Source organism: Acipenser ruthenus, chromosome 57 (genome assembly GCF_902713425.1).
Source record: "Acipenser ruthenus chromosome 57, fAciRut3.2 maternal haplotype, whole genome shotgun sequence".
In the NCBI taxonomy this organism is placed as follows: domain Eukaryota; kingdom Metazoa; phylum Chordata; class Actinopteri; order Acipenseriformes; family Acipenseridae; genus Acipenser; species Acipenser ruthenus.
Window position 1 is genome coordinate 3,941,270 of NC_081245.1, and position 17,358 is coordinate 3,958,627.

Consider the following 17,358-nt stretch of genomic DNA (forward strand, 5'->3'; position numbering starts at 1 on the left):
AGAAATTGAATTAACTAGCACACCTTTAACGAATTAGTGTGGACAGTACAATAGTATTGCTGTTGTTATACAGTTATTTGCTGTACATAGTAAGCACCAATATTAATTTTAGCAATGGATAGTTAATTTATGCATTAATTCCTTTCAGTTTCTAGGTATTTTTAAAATCCTGTCCTGTCTGTGTCCAGGGAATTATGGGACCCAATACAATCTCATTCACAACATCCATCCATCCATTATCAATCCGCTTCTCCTAGTGAGGGTCGCGGCTCATTCACAACATATAAACCTTAATAATGTGACAACATGACCACAACGCTTCTGTAATATATTGCTATAATAATTCTCGCACCTGTTCAGTTATATACACACAGTGAGACGTTGCCACATTTTTAGTTCATGGTAAATGAAAACGTTTATTTGCACTAAATCAAAGCGATCTTTAAAATTCAATTCAGAAGTCATCTTCCATGTTCTCCTGGTCCTGGTTAGGTTTGTCTGTAGTGTTACCTCTCTGGGAAAACAGAACAGTAAAAGATATCAATATCAATAGATCACTATCATGATGAGCACCTGGATTTTTTTAAAAAAAGGTTGTTTTAAAATTGTAGTCATCACTATGGGTTTCCTCTTGATAAAGTAAGGATTTTACTTAGCTGTTAGAAATAAAGTTATTTGAATAGAATTAAGTTACTCAGCTCAGCTTTTGTCACTTAAACGTATAAATACAGTATTTGAAAAAATATTACCACTTCTTAAGTATTTTAACATGTATCATAATTACAGCTGTTTATATATACAGTATTATAAAACGACTTTCTCCCACACAATCAGACGCATGTCGCCAACATTCTTTTTCTGACACAGATGCAAAAAATATAAAACAGCGTCGCTGCGTTTGGTTTATTTTTCGTTTTTGTTTTATTTACATGCTATTTTGATGTGTGTTAACTAGCTATAAAATATTTATTTAAAAACGTTTATATAACTGTAACAGGGTGACGTGTTACATGTGTGGGTAGAGTCACTGGAAAATACTGACAGACACAGAGCAGATTTAATTTTAACACCGAACCGACACTAGGGTACCAGCGATGGTAGACCTAGTGTCACATTTAATAAAGCAATACAAACAAAAGCTAAAAATAAAAGTTTGCCACACAAAATGACGAGCGCTAGTCCCATTAAAAGGAACGTCCCGCTCCAGGAACCTACTACTCTACGGTAACCCTCTCTATACTGTTTTGGGATCCACCTCCCCTAAGCTGACCTACTTCTGTTGTGTTGTTTCTGAAGTCCTGGCCTCCCAGCGACTCGGGCCATTCTGACGGGCCTGGCTGGGCAATTGCCTTCACAGGCCCCGTCTCTCTGTGTCTCTCTCTCTCTCTGTCTCTCTCTCTCTCTCTCTCTCTCTCTCTCTCTCTCTCTCTCTCTGTGTCTCTCTCTCTCTCTCTCTCTCTCTCTCTCTCTCTCTCTCTCTCTCTCTCAGCGCCCATCTGTACAGCAATGGCCTTGCACCAGCCCCAAGTTGTAGCACAACTGCTTTTCAAGCTCTGCGCAGCATCCCCAGGCACGCCTCCCAGCCAATCCAAACCTCAACATAAACCTTCCTGTGTTTATGTTGCTATTATATAAACTGTAATCCTTATGTCACCTTGGATAAAGGCTTCTGCCAAATTCATGTTAATAAATCAGTCAATGAACACATGTTGTATGGGAAAGTATTTGAAATGCATTTAGCATTTCTCACATATTTGTGTTTAGTTTGGTAGTAAATGTGTCGCATTTGCATTGAGCAAATTCAGAATTTCAAATACATGCAGTCATTTGCATTTAAATCCATCCCCATGTTTGTTTATATCACATTATACTTATGGATACTCATACAATAATATTAATGATTACAGTTTCTTTCATACAGGGGGCTTATTGCCAGCCTGAAACACTGGAGCATCATGCCTTTCTCCATGAAGCGACAAAGAAAACAACAACGCAAATACTATTTGAACAGGCTACAAAAGGGTAAGGATCAACAAATATGCAGCCCACTCACAACAACTACAATAACACATCAGAGACACAGACACAACCACGATTTCAGCAAACTCCAGACCGATCACAGCCCGTTACAACTGTCCATGTAGCATCTCCTGGCCAACCACTGACCGTTGAGAGTTATTATCATGCAACTGTCAATGTAAAATGTTCAGAACGAAATCCATCCATTGAGGAATACCGTCACTTAACCCTTTGCAGTCCATTTATTAAGTGCGTGTCAGGCTCGTCGGGTCCAATTTATTTTCACACACGCAGTTAATTTTAGACGCGCTGTTTAAAAGTATTTTTTTTCCCACAGTCAAACGGGTTTAAAAGGCCCTGCATATCAACAAAGCACTCACTAGGCATCTCCAGCCCCGCCCCACCCTTTCGTTCGCTATCGCTTTCACCTATGCTAATAAATAAATAATAATAATAATAATAATAGTCGTACATACCAACGCCCCATTTGAATCCAACAGCTTGTCAAAGCACAGCTTCAGTCATGCCACGCTCAATTTAGGCTGAATCAGCAATATATCTTTCACCTGCAGCATCAGGCCAATCTTTACCAGATTAACGGAGGACCTGGGAGAGTACATAAAGGAGGTGAATGGACCAGGGTTTGCACACATGCCCGTCAGCGAACTTGTCGCACAAGATCCTGACAGTGCATCTCGGTTCATGCACGACAAGTTTCTTGCAATCTTGAATTTTATCACATTATTATTATTATTATTATTATTATTATTATTATTATTATTATTATTATTGTTATTATTATTGTTATTATTATTATTATTATTATTATTATTATTATTATTATTATTATTTATTATTATTATTTATTATTTATTTCTTAGCAGACGCCCTTATCCAAACAAAAAAACATTTCAAGAATCACAGTACAAGTAATAATACAATTAAGAGCAAGATAAATACAACGACTTTGTTTCTAGCAAGTACAAATATATGACAAAATACGATTCAGTAATGGAGCAGATAACAGTGTCAGTGATAGTTACATCAGGTGTAAGAAAGAGCGGCGTCGCCTTTAAGAAATGGCGACGCCATTTGAAAGACTATACAACCCAGGAACCCTAGCATTAATAAGCAAGGCAGGGTTTCTGGGTATAAAGGGAAGTGGAGCGGGACAGCGGGGGTGATTGTGGGGAGCACCGCCGGTGTGTACTGCTGAACAGTACTCCGAGAGTTGAAAGTGCATTACGTGTTATTGGAAGGTAAAGTGAACGTTTGATTTCGTTTTGAGCAAAAGCTGTGTTTTGTTTTACCGTGGGCGTTTATCCTCTTGGTGAGGTAGTCTTTTGTTTGGTAAGGTTTAATTTATTTTTATGAAATACTGGACGAGAGACGCTGTCTATCGGTAACGAATTTAAAATAATTCCGCAGTTTCCGTGACGATTGGGAACCGTCACCACTGCCGTTTGTAGGTGGATGTGTATTTACTTCGGGACTCGAAGAGAAAGCGCGCATTCATGCGCAGCTAAAATAGCGAGCTGTAACAGCAAGAACTAAGGCAACAGTCTGGGGTTTTGGACGTGGTTTTATTGTAACAGACATAAACAACAGTTTCCACAGGTGGCATGGACAATAAGGATACTGTGCTTGAACTCTGAGACACCCCGTGTTTCTGTGAACAACTGGGACATTGGTTGCAGGGGTTCATCCCCACAGCTTGGATACAATTTCTATCAACGGGGCCCGTCTTCTAGGAGGGCCCATTCCATACTTGTGGATCCTTGCCGGTGTTGCAGCGATATTCTAACAGAGGGTGTCCACACTATTCTTACATTCACCTGTGTTCAGAGATACTCCAGCAGTGGGTGTCTCTTTGTTCTTACCTGTGTTACAGCAAGTTTCCAGCAGAGGGAGTCTGCGTTATCCTGACCTGTGTTGCAGAGAGACTCCAGCAGAGGGAGTCTTTCTGACACTCACCTGTGTTACAGAGACATTCCAGCAGAGGGTATCTCTTTGTTCTTACCTGTGTTACAGCAAGTTTCCAGCAGAGGGAGGCTGTGTGATTCTTACCTGTGTTGCCGAGAGACTCCAGCAGAGGACGCCGGTTCCATACTTACCTGTGTGGTAGAAATACTCCACGGGGAAAGGACTTGCAAAGGCCGCGGCCTGCCGGACCCGGCATTCTGAAATAGTTAGAGAGGGACGAAGAAGTGAGCCAGTTAGTGACCCGTACAGGGCTTTACTCAACATAAAGAAAGTGATAATTTGTGTAAATATTGTAAATAAAAATTACTTGCCTGAACGTTCCTCGTGTCTGTGCCAGTCGGTGGAAGCAAGGGTAGAGTATCACACGGGGGTACTCTACTGGTTTGTTACACAGGGTATAATTAAATACAAAATACTACAGATTACAGTACTCTGAAGTACAGGATTACATGCAGTAAAATAGGGGGCAGATAAGAGCAAGTAAAGCGCATTTAAGGAAGAGTGTCCATACGGAAAAAACAGAGGAGTTCTACAAGTGCTGTCTGAAGAGGTGAGTCTTGAGGAGGCGCCGGAATGTGGTCAGGGACTGGGCAGTCCTGACATCTGTAGGAAGGTCATTCCACCACTGCAGGGGCGAGGGTGGAGAAGGAGCGGGCTCTGGAGGCAGGGGAGCCCTCTGTGGAAAGTTACACATTACTTTTGGTGCAGAGAGTACCAGGGTCGTGGAATGCAGCACCTCCACATGCTTCCTTGGATGGAAGATGCACCACTTATAGGAGTTTCCCCCCCCTCCCCCCCCCCCCACACACCTCACTAATTGCACAGTACATTAATCAACGTGTCGCCTGTACCATTCCAAATGAACCGATAGCACCTGTACTCAGAGACCGGGTTTTGAAATGGCAGCAACATAAATGCAACAAGAACTGTCTAAGATCCAAGAAAATCAAAAACAAGGTGGTGATAGCTTGTCGCTTTGGCTTTCCCAGAAAAGAACAAACAGCAGACTATGATATACCACCGAGTAGTACAGAAGTCATAACCGAGTATACAATCCAGCCATTTTGCTAGCTTGGGAAGGCAACATGGATAATCAGTTCAGTTGGTGAACAATCTACAGCCCTCAACTGCTGCATTACAAAATACCAAAAAAAGAAGCCAAGTTAGAAGCAACAGTTGTGTGAATGTTGGGCCCCAGCATATTTTCCAAGTGTGCCAATTTGCTTGATGTTTGACAAGGTTGCCCCAATTGCTTCTCCTAACTTGGGCTTTTGTGTTTGATATTATTATTATTATTATTTATTTCTTAGCAGACGCCCTTATCCAGGGCGACTTACAATTGTTACAAGATATCACATTATACGTTATTTCACATTATACAGATATCACATTATTTTACATACAATTACCCATTTATACAGTTTGATGTTTATTGGAGCAATCTAGGTAAAGTACCTTGCTCAAGGGTACAACAGCAGTGTCCCCCACTGGGGATTGAACCCACAACCCTCCGGTCAAGAGTCCAGAGCCCTAACCACTACTCCACACTGCTGCCCTTTAAACAACTGTTGCGTTTTTCTTCATTATAGATTTAAATTCATAAAATCCAGATTTGCAAACAGCTAAATCTTGATTCTCAATATATATATTTTTTTAAAATAAAGATTTAGCATTTAAATGTTAAACTTGCTAAATATTAAGATTTATAAATGATATATGAATGTAGACATTTAAAAAAAATATATATTTATTTTCACAAATTTATAAATCTGGAAAAAATACAACATTTAAGTTAAATCTGGGAAAAAAAAGACATTCAAATATTAATGTTTTTTAATTTAATTTTATTTCTTTTAATTTTTTACACATGGCACCCCATAGCTGTGGGCTGTGTTGTGGTGTGCTGACCTTCATGAATAAAGTCAGCTGTTTGGTGAATGTGGTCTTGCTGTGGTCACCTGGCTTTTATTTTCGCTTGATGTTACATTATGTTCCATACTAACTTATTTATTTATAGAATTGTATATTTGTCTAATATTATGTTACACAATAAGAAAAAATCCCCATGTTTTAGGGGTGGACTAGCCCCACATGGCAAGTGTCTTCAGTCTGTTGCAGCTCACAGAGGAATTCATATTACAAAGGTGCAGTAGATACCAAGAACATTTCAAATAGGGCTTGATGTGTGATTTTAAATACTATTGGATTAATACATGATATAGTTTACTAAAGTGTGAGTGCTGTGGAAATTCAAATAAAAGCACTTTGTATGCAATCTGAAATGACAAACTAAGTCCTGTCTCCTTTTTGTTAGCGAGAATGAACCAGCTTCACTCAAAGGAAGTTTCTGAGATCGAAGCAGCTCACATCAGCCCAGAGCTTCCTATTCGATGGGTTGTTTCTGCAGACAGGACTGTTGAGATCAAGGAGGAAGTGACTGAGCTGGGGTGTGACCAGGCCAATGAGCGGATCCTGCAGGAGGAAACACCACCTTCTAGCATCACTGAGAGAGGTGAGTGAAACTGGAATGCAGATCTGTAGAGGGGGGGCTTTACTGATAGAGGGGAAGAACGCCTGTGGAAGTGCTGTGTGTGAAAAAAAAAAAAAAAACAGCTTAGCTTTTTATTGTTAATTGAACACGGAGTCGCATGGCGTGTATTTCACTATCAGCACACATCTCCTGATATTGAGATGAAGCAGACCAGGGGCAATGAAATTCATTTTCTATCAATCATTTTTACTTAAAACATGGGAGGTTGGCAAGGGATACAGAAAGAACGACAGCACTGGCAAGGCAAGTAAACTCATTTTATATACTTCACTTATAATTGTAAAATGTACAGCCAAGGGCCCACTCAAGCTCTGAGACTGAACAGATTTATAGTATGTGTTTGTGACACACCTTATAAAAGGAACAAAGGGATGAACGTCTGTGTGGGTTGTAGAGGAGAGTGTGGAGCAGAGAAGGAGAGAAACAGTAAGAGAAATCATACAGCATGATAGCTGAAGCTTTGTTGTGTTTGTTTTGTTTTATTTTGAAGTGTTTCTGTGTATGTTTGGTTCAGTATTTGTTCCAGTGTTTTGAGTGTGTTTTTTGTTAATTAATACAAGAGCAGTTGTGAGTCTAGAGTTTGCTATTTCTGCCACTGGTCAGCCTTTAACAGTGTTCTATTCTAAATTATAGGCTGTTAAAAACTACCAGACCATGGGCACTTCAGTTCTATGAAACCTTTATTAGGCTTTTCTCAGCTAATTCAGGGTTCTCCCCAGGCCTTTTCAGTGGCTGTCGCTGCCCAGTTGAATTATTATTATTTATTTCTTAGCAGACGCCCTTATCCAGGGCGACTTACAATTGTTACAAGATATCACATTATTTCACATTATACAGATTCCCATTATTTTACATACATTATACAGATATCACATTATTTTACATACAATTACCCATTTATACAGCTGGGTTTTTACTGGAGCAATCTAGGTAAAGTACCTTGCTCAAGGGTACAACAGCAGTGTCCCCCACTGGGGATTGAACCCACTTGCCTCCGGTCAGGAGTCCAGAGCCCTAACCACTACTCCACACTGCTGCCTACTACTCCACACTACTGCTACTGCTGAATAAACCCGATCCACCTGTCTTGCAGATGCTCCTGTGCCTTTAACAATTCATTGAGCTTCTAGCAGACTAGATCACTTGCACGTTACTGAGTGAAAAAAGAAATCTTGAAACCACATGACTGCTGTGTTACGTCTCGACACAACATTTAACCAATCAGAGAGTCGAAGGGGCGGGTTTTGTGTGTTAAGCACCTCGAGAGTTAAAATGACTGCTAAAAAATAGCCGATTTATTTTCAAAGCAAAAACAGTGACAATGAATCGGGGTTTTCAAAATAAGCCGGCGATCGACGCAATCTGCCGCCTAATACTAGATTTGCACCGGCTACTTTATTAAAAAAATATTAAGATTATTTTGAGGTATTATCATTCAGTCCATTTTTTGTCGTATTATTGTACTGTAAGGTGACATGGTACATAATAGCTATACATATGCACACAAAAACCCAAATAAATGCGTATTCCTTTTGTTGTGATATCTTAAAATATGTACCCGGGTGCTTGAGAGAGATATTTGGGGTTGCAGGACTGTCACTGTCACATCTATATATACTGTTGTGCTGGGATTCAATTACTAATTAATTACTCACTTGAATCCCAGCACGTGAATTAATTCTGTGCAACCCCGTGCTCACATATTACATTTAACCAGCACGTGAAGTGATTTGTGCCCTCCTCGTGCCTAAATACAACTCTACATTTTTAAATACACGTGAAACACAGACCCGTTTATATCCTGTGTACCAATCTCTATACACCAACATTAACACACGCACGCAACATACAACACATAACACACAAAATACACACAGGGGCGGGCACTTTGTCACAAGGACATACAGAAGAGCTTACCTCCATCGCTGTGTCACCTCCTGCTGGATACTGCTTTACCTGATCTGCTGCAGACACATTTTTAGCCTTTTTAGAGACATCCATTTACTTATTTTACAGTGTGTAGCATTTTAATTTCCCTCTTAGATTGCATATAGTGACATGACATCATCTCTGCACAGCATTGTGTGCATGGTTTGTTACACGCAGGCACATGGCAGAGCTGTACAGTTTTGTTAATGTGTTTTTTTTTTCGTTTTTTGTATGAAATACAAATAATTATGAACTAATTTATATTTCTTAAGAATATTGTAAAAATCGCGTCATTGGGCTAATTTCACGATTTCCGCGCAGCCCGTGAAATCGCGATTTTCACAGGGCCTTAGTTATGATGGTGACCAAACGTGTGTGAGTACTGTTGTGTAAATAAAAATAAATGGTTAAAATGAACAGCTGCATTCAAAAAATGTAGAACAGCGAAAAACAAAAATAGACTTAATAAAACTTAACATAAAGAAAGCAATTTAATTGAAGCTCAATAATTACGCTAAAAAGGAAGTGAAAAGGTTTCTGTTTAAACCTACGTTATCTTTCCCCAGTCAAATCGTAGCGTGCCTAAATAAGCAGGTAATTTACCGTAATAAAAAATGTAGAACATGGAAAAGAGCAACCAGATACAGTCAACGAAAGACAACACATTCAAATTCTTTGTCGTATTATAAATTAAGGCAAGTTTATTTTTCTGTTAAAAGTGCTCCCGGCTGTAATGTTCTGTCGTCCGGCTGTACAGAATTCCTGGGGGAGAACCCTGTAATCATTGATTTAAGGAGTGCATGTTAAACACACCAGGTTAGAATGCAAAATTGAATAAAATCAGTTTTATGGTCAGGAGGCATTCAGGACACATTTTGGCAAAGTGTGTAATGCATCATGTGAAAGAAAACTGTTATTGCACTTTTCAGGTACTGATGTGACATTGGTAAGTCTTGGTAGGAGACAAGAATCAGAAATGGCATCTTCTCACATTAAAGAGGAGGCCCCTGAACTGGAACCTGTCCTCATTAAAGAGGAGAGTCCTGTGCTGGAACCTGTCCTCATTAAAGAGGAGAGTCCTGTGCTACAACCTGTCCTCATTAAGAAAGAAGTCACAGTGCTGGAACCTGACCACAATAAAGAGGAGAGTCCTGTGCTAGAATCATCAGAATGTGAACACCTTTCAGGTAAAGTAAAACAATGACTGAAAGCACGCAGAGATGAATGGCAGGGTGTATTGCTCTATTGAAAGCATGCAGAGATGAATGGCAGGGTGTATTGCTCTATTGAAAGCATGCAGAGATGAATGGCAGGGTGTATTGCTCTATTGAAAGCATGCAGAGATGAATGGCGGGGTGTATTGCTCTATTGAAAGCATGCAGAGATGAATGGCAGGGTGTATTGCTCTATTGAAAGCATGCAGAGATGAATGGCGGGGTGTATTGCTCTATTGAAAGCATGCAGAGATGAATGGCGGGGTGGATTGCTCTATTGAAAGCATGCAGAGATGAATGGCGGGGTGGATTGCTCTATTGAAAGCATGCAGAGATGAATGGCGGGGTGGATTGCTCTATTGCTGTAACTGCGGCGCAAAATCAAAGGATGGTTTCGGTGCGTCTCAGGCGCATCAGGTCCAGTTTATTTTCACACGCAGAGTGATTTTCAATCACATTGTCACTGCTGCCCTGATCATCTGCTGCTGAACGCTGTTAAAATGTTTGATTAAATGTGGTGATAATGAAAGCGGGCTGACATTAACACTCTAGGAGTTGTTTATGGTTGTGAGGGGAAACCCTCTAGAAGAGTGAATGTGTAAGAATGCTGTATAATAACCTTTGTCGTCCTTTCTTTCTTTCTTTAGCTTCTAAATTTGATGAAGGAGAGCACGACTCCACTCCATCACCCCAATGCAAAAACTCTAAGTGCAAGAGCAGACAAAACCGCAACTACAAAATTTCAGGAAGATGCTGTCGTTTTAAGGAAGTATGGAAACAGGAGCCAGAGTACCGGAACTGGTTAGCAGAAGTGAACAATTGTGTGCACAGAGCTTTCTGCAAGTATTGTAGGAAATCATTTGATGTTGGAAACATGGGCGTTTCTGCTCTTAAGAGCCACATGCGAGGTCAAGGACACGCTAAAGCAGCAGCACAGTTAGAAAAATATGAACCAATAATAACCAGTTTCTTCACATTCCAAAACAAGGAAACACAGTCGGATCAGCGAAGCAGAACTGCAGCTCCTATTGGCCGTCCATCAGGAGAGGGCATGGATGAAGGAACTAGCACTGTGCCCCATGCATCGTCTTCTGTTTCAAGCTTTGTTCTGAGTGATCGTGTTCTTGAAGCAGAAATTCGATGGGCGGTGAAAGTTGTACTGTCACGTTATTCATTCAACTCCTGCACAGATGTACCAAAGTTATTTTCCAGCATGTTTCCTGATAGTGACATCGCGCAGCACTTTTCTTGTAGTGCAACAAAATGCGCTTACTTGGTTTGCTTTGGCTTAGCCCCCTATTTCAAAGAAAGGCTGATAGAAGAAGTCAGACTGTCAAATTGCTATGCGGTTTCATTTAATGTATGCTTAAATGAAGTAACCCAGACAGACCAGGTGGACTTGGTTATTAGTTACTGGAACGAAAAGGATGGAAAAGTAGCCGTGCGCTATTTGGGCTCTGAATTCCTGGGACACACGAGAGCAGAAGAGCTTCTGGAGAGTTTCAAATGGAGTTTGACACCACTAGATCCAAAGAAGTTGTTGCACATGGCCATGGATGGCCCCAGAGTAAACTGGAAGTTCCTGAGAGATCTTGAGGTAGATAGGAAGGAGGAGGACCCAACACTACCAGATCTCATTAACTTGGGAAGCTGTGGCCTCCATGTTGTCCACAGTAGTCTGCAATATGGTGCGAATGAAACCGGATGGATGCTGGGAGAGCTACTTGGAGCACTGTGGCAGCTCTTTCATGACACACCAGCTTGGCGAGATGACTACACTCAAATAACTGGAAGCACACGCTTTCCACTGAAGTTTTGTCCTCACAGATGGGTGGAAGATTTGAAAGTAGCAGAGCGTGCACTTGAACTGTGGCCGAACGTGATTCAGTTCATTGACGTCTACAAGAAGCTGCCCGTCAGCAAAGTGCCAAATTCAGCATCGTATTCCTTGGTGAAGCAAGCAGCAGCTGACCCCCTTTGTGCAGCAAAATTGCAATTTTTTGCTTCAGTTGCCAGACAACTCAAGCCATTCCTGGAGAAATTTCAGACCAATGCACCCATGCTGCCCTTTCTTGCAGAAGAATTTCAGGCTCTCCTTTCCAGTTTGCTGTCTCGCTTCATAAAGAAAGATGTACTTGGAAAGGCAAACACAGTTATCAAACTCCTCAAGATAGACCCACTGGACAAGACCCTTCACGTGGCGCACAAACATTTGGATCTCAGCTTCGCTACAAATCGAGCACTGGAACAAGCATCTGAAAAACTGGCCGATGGACTGAGAGGAACGGAGTTCAAGATGGAATGCATCACCTTTCTTGCTTCGACTACAAAAAAGCTTCTCGAAATTAATCCGCTACTGAACCCCATGGTAAGGTACTTGGCTGCCCTTAGTCCTCGATTCATGGTAATGTCAGAGCAGGATGCCACAGCAAAATTTGAAAGACTGTTGCAGATCCTCCTAAATGCTAAATGGCATACTGCTGCACAATGTGAGGTGATACTCGCAGCGTATACGTTGTTCCTAACCGAGATGATCAGAAATCACAAGACTGAATTCCAGAACTTTGGCCAGAACGATTCAGAACCTTGCAGAGCAGATGAATTTTTTGGCAGGTTCTTCGATGGCAGACCTGAATTCAAGAAACTCTGGGATTTGTTTAAACTCCTTTTGACGCTCTCCCATGGACAAACGGCTGTTGAACAAGGTCACTCTGTCAACAAAGATATGTTCGTTGAAAATCTAAAGGAAAAGACTATTGTTGCACAACATATTGTGCGTGATTCTTTGTCCTCTTTAGGAGAAAATCATACAGACTTGGCCATTACAAAGAAACTCCTGCAGCACGTAAAAGCAGCCAAGATGAGGTACGTCCAGTTCTTAGAGGACCAGAAGAAAGCCAAGACAGAAACAGAAAAGGAAAGAAAGAGAAAGAAAATACAAGATGAAATTGCAGGCGTACAGAAGAAGAGACGGAAGGTCTTGAAAATCATTAGTACCATGCAGAAAGTAGCTGATGAAATGGCTGAGCTTGCTGAAAAGAAACATGACTTTACTCTTCTTACCAAATCAAATGCTTACAGAAAAAGTGCAAAAGAAAAATCAAATGAAACCGCTGAACTGGACGCCAAGCTTTCAGAGCTAAAGGACAAGGCTAAATATTTTGATTAGTTTATAAGTTATTATTTATTATTTTTTACTCACTGTAATTTCATTTAGAATTTTAATTAGGCTCTCCGCATGAACCACTACGGGGACAAAACACTTAGTTTGCCTCCTTGTCAGGAAGGATGGGGTTGCTTTGAAGAACAAGATAAGCCTTATCTGCTTTTATTTATTTATTTTTTTAATAGTAGCATAAACTTATTGGCCTATCCTCAAGACTGTTCTAACTGCTGCTTTGCTTAAGTAATGTTCTTGAGAAGTTGTGGAAAATTATTCTTAATCAAGGGTGGGAACCCTGACAGTGCAAGAAACAGGGAGAGATAATATCCCAAGAAGAAATTCAGTTGAAATTCCTTTTTTACAAGACAGACAGCCACTTAGTCTTGAGAGTACAGAGAGACTGCACATTCTGTGTGTGTGGGATCAATTCTGAAACCCAGGGCAACTTGAAGACCTTGCCTTGTTCTACTGAAGATGAGAATGAGTTTGGGCTCTCCTGAAACTCACAAGTGAAATCACACAGGAGGGACCTCATTTCCTTGTGCTGATTGTGGCAGAGTTTCAGTAATTTATCAAAGCTTAAAACACACTAGTGAATTCACACAGGAGAGAAACTAATTCATGTGGAAGGAGCTTCTGTCTATTAAAAAGCCTTAAAAGACATCAACGAAGTCACACAGGAGAGAAGCCACACCACTATAATGAATGTGGGAGGAGTTTCACTCAGAGACAGTGTTAAATAAAATTTACAAATTCATACAGCAGTGAAATGCTGAATGTCAGGAAAGATTTAATCTGGAGAAACTTTAAAAACAGAAGATTCTCCCAAGACAAAAACCCTGTCACTGAAGAGATTAACGTATTCAAGTCCAGTGAACATGTGTGAATATAGCATTTTTAAAATGTAGATATTGTGAAAAAAATCCTGTGCTTCAGTATTTTGTTGTTTTGTTTTGCAAACTAGTAAAATGTATCTATCCTAAGTTATTACGATGCTGTATTTGGACCATTTTATTAAAATACTATGCTAGGATAAAAAACGGTTTGACTTAATAAATGTATGTTTGAGATGCCCAAAGATACCCATCCATTTGATTTCAAAGTTACTTTCTTAAGAGAGATTGCAAATGTAATTTGAAATCACAAACCCATTAAAATATCTCATGGTTGAAATATCTCTTTAGTTTGGGTGGTGGAAAATATGTAATTCACTATATATACGGTATTTAGAACATGTTAAAACATGATATGAAAATCGTGTATGAATCAGAGAGCGCAGCTTAATTTAGGAGGCAGAATAGCTACAAGAAATGTTTCTAATTTAATTCTATTTAGTAAATGATAAACCTTGGCAACATTTTGTGGAAAATGTATTTTATTGAGGAGTTATTCTTGATTGTGAATACGACAAACTCTCTGTGGATGGATTATTGTAAGAAAGCAGTAATTGTTTTTATAGATATTATTATATGTCTGAACCCTGCATTTACCATGGCTGTTTAGGTGCATTAAATGCCCCCTTTTTATATGAAATGTATACTATTCTGAAATAATTTTTCCAACACGGCACATTATGGTCTATTGATTATCTGCAGTTCCTCGCAGTTTCAATATTGGCAGTAGCTGATATAGGTATGAGTGAGCTGATTTTTACATATTATCATGAATGGCAGAGGGTAGAGAGGAGCCATTAAACCTGTTTAACATTCCAGTTTAAAAATGGCTACGTATTTTAAAAGACACACAAGGGGTTAGAGGGCTTCAATTCCCCGGTGTGCAATCCGATTCAAATTTATGTCTGCAGAAATAAACCTTTTAACAGCTAGGGGTTCTAGGGGTGTGCCGATTCATCGGTTCGCACTGTGAAGCATGATATTTTTCGTCATGATACGATTATCGATACAGTGACCCCTGTATCGGTACACTGCAATGAAAAAATTAAATGTGAAAAAAACCTGGAGGTACTTCTAAGGGTCATAGAGCGTATGCGGGACGACTTGGAAATGCACAAATAAAAATGAAAGTAAAAGAAAATTCTCATAATTTTTTAAAAACTGTTTATATTATCTCTAAACCCCTGTGCATAAATATCAAATTTTTGTTTAGCAGCTCAAAGTTTACGGTTTGACTACAGTTTCAAAATGATCCTCCAAATCAAAATGAAACTAAAATAGGCAATTGCTACTCGTGCTAGACTAGCACGGTACTTGTTTGGTTCCATGTCTGTTTGTTTTGGCCTCTGTGTCCATTCTCTTCCAGGTCTGCTTTCGTACCCTGCAGTACTGACTGTCTGTGTCCATTCTCTTCCAGGTCTGCTTTCGGACCCTGCAGTACTAACTGTCTGTGTCCATTCTCTTCCAGGTCTGCTTTCGGACCCTGCAGTACTGACTGTCTGCGTCCATTCTCTTCAGGTCTGCTTTTGGACCCTGCAGTACTGACTGTCTGTGTCCATTCTCTTCCAGGTCTGCTTTCGGACCCTGCAGTACTGACTGTCTGTGTCCATTCTCTTCCAGGTCTGCTTTCGTACCCTGCGGTACTGACTGTCTGTGTCCATTCTCTTCCAGGTCTGCTTTCGTACCCTGCAGTACTGACTGTCTGTGTCCATTCTCTTCCAGGTCTGCTTTCGGACCCTGCAGTACTGACTGTCTGTGTCCATTCTCTTCCAGGTCTGCTTTCGGACCTTGCAGTACTGACTGTCTGTGTCCATTCTCTTCCAGGTCTGCTTTCGGACCCTGCAGTACTGACTGTCTGTGTCCATTCTCTTCCAGGTCTGCTTTCGGACCCTGCAGTACTGACTGTCTGTGTCCATTCTCTTCAGGTCTGCTTTCAGACCCTGCAGTACTGACTGTCTGTGTCCATTCTCTTCCAGGTCTGCTTTCATACCCTGCAGTACTGACTGTCTGTGTCCATTCTCTTCCAGGTCTGCTTTCGTACCCTGCAGTACTGACTGTCTGTGTCCATTCTCTTCCGGGTCTATCCGTGACATGGAGGATACACAAAAAATTCAGTATTGCAACGCCCACACTCTGCAAACCGCATTACCTGATCAATCAATCTTTATTTTACAATATAGCGCCTTTCATAGTGGACCACCATCACAAAGCGCTTCACAAGATAGTGAGGAACAATGCATGATACATTAAATACAGTGAAATACAGGGCATAGTACATTAAATTCAAACAGTAAAAAAAAAACAATGCAAATACATTAAATACAGGCATATTAAATACAAGCCTAGGATGTGAATTCTAAACATTGTGGATGCGTGCGTCATACAGAATCATACGAATAAGACCTGAAATACCAATTTAGACAACAGCTAATAACAGATATCAGGCTTAAAGAGCATTGAAAGCAAGAGAGAACAGGTGGGTCTTGAGAGTTGATTTGAAGCGAGCGACGGTGGGTGCATCACGCACCAAAGCTGGGAGAGAGTTCCAGAGAGTCAGAGCCATGAAGCTAGAAGAGCGCTCTCCGAGTGTGCTGCACTTTTGCTTGGGTATAACAAGCAAGCCAGAGTCAGAGGACCTCCGCTTGCAGGCAGGGGCATAACGGGTCAGCAGGTTGGAGAGATACTCTGGACCTGTGTGATGAAGGGCCTTGTAGGCAAGCAGGAGAATTTTGAAAGTAATCCTGAACTTTACAGGTAGCCAGTGCAGCTGGGAAAGAATGGGTAATGTGATCATGTTTTACATCTGGTAATGATCCTAGCAGCATTGTGAACCAGCTGCAATTGGTTTATGGCGCGTGATGGAAGACCACCATAGAGAGAGTTGCAGTAGTCGAGTCGAGAGGAGATGAATGCATGACAGAGTATCTCTGCATTGGGGAGGGAAAGGTAGGGACGGACCTTTGAGATGTTTCAGAGGTGGTAGAAGGAGGATTTGATTACAGAGGAGATTTGGGCATTCGTACAGTGGGGGAAGGCAGCAGCAGACAGTCTCCAAACTTCAAGTAAGCAATATTGAGATTCTTGAGTTGAGTTTTTGATCCTACTAGAAGTTGTTCAGATTTGTTAGTGTTGAATTGAAGAAAATTGTCAGACATCCAGGCCTCCATGTCTTGGATGCAAGCTGAGAGCAGGACCATGGCAGAGGGACATCCAGGGTCAAGTTTTAGGTAGAGCTGGGTGTCATCTGCATAGGAGTGAAACATGAGGCTATGTTAGCAGATGAGGTGACCCAAGGGAAGCATGTAGGAATGGATACATGAATAAGAAAGATCTATAAAGTTCATAGATTGATTGATTTGGAAATGCTTGTGTAACATACTATTTATTTTCTTTCAATTATCTCATTACTAGAATCCCTAAAGGGACATGGTGTAAATTAAAAAGGGAGGCTACTATCTTGTGAGCATGAGTTATCATATTAAGTCGTGTACACGACATAGTAACCTCCCCTTTTAATTTTCACACCATGTACCTTTAGGGTTTCCGTACATTGCTATGGCACACATACATCACATTTATTTTCCAGCATATCACACACGTGTTTTT

At 40.7% G+C, this 17,358-nt stretch overlaps 1 protein-coding gene across 4 annotated transcripts in view; it reads left to right on the forward strand.

Moving 5' to 3' along the window:
* The window catches only part of LOC117967216 (zinc finger protein 436-like), a 151,352-nt gene that overhangs the window by 1,954 nt on the left and 132,040 nt on the right, over positions 1–17,358 (forward strand). For 2 of the 4 annotated variants that reach the window (XM_059017661.1, XM_059017660.1), the window contains exons 2-5: positions 1,922–2,022; positions 6,317–6,514; positions 9,412–9,669; positions 10,344–14,391. In XM_059017661.1, coding sequence (XP_058873644.1) covers positions 1,956–2,022; positions 6,317–6,514; positions 9,412–9,669; positions 10,344–12,865 — 3,045 coding nt within the window. In that variant the 5' untranslated portion in view covers positions 1,922–1,955 and the 3' untranslated portion in view covers positions 12,866–14,391. Of the gene's footprint in view, positions 1–1,907; positions 2,023–6,316; positions 6,515–9,411; positions 9,670–10,343 lie in introns of those variants that run through there. The other 2 variants (XM_059017662.1, XM_059017663.1) reach the window with 2 other exon arrangements.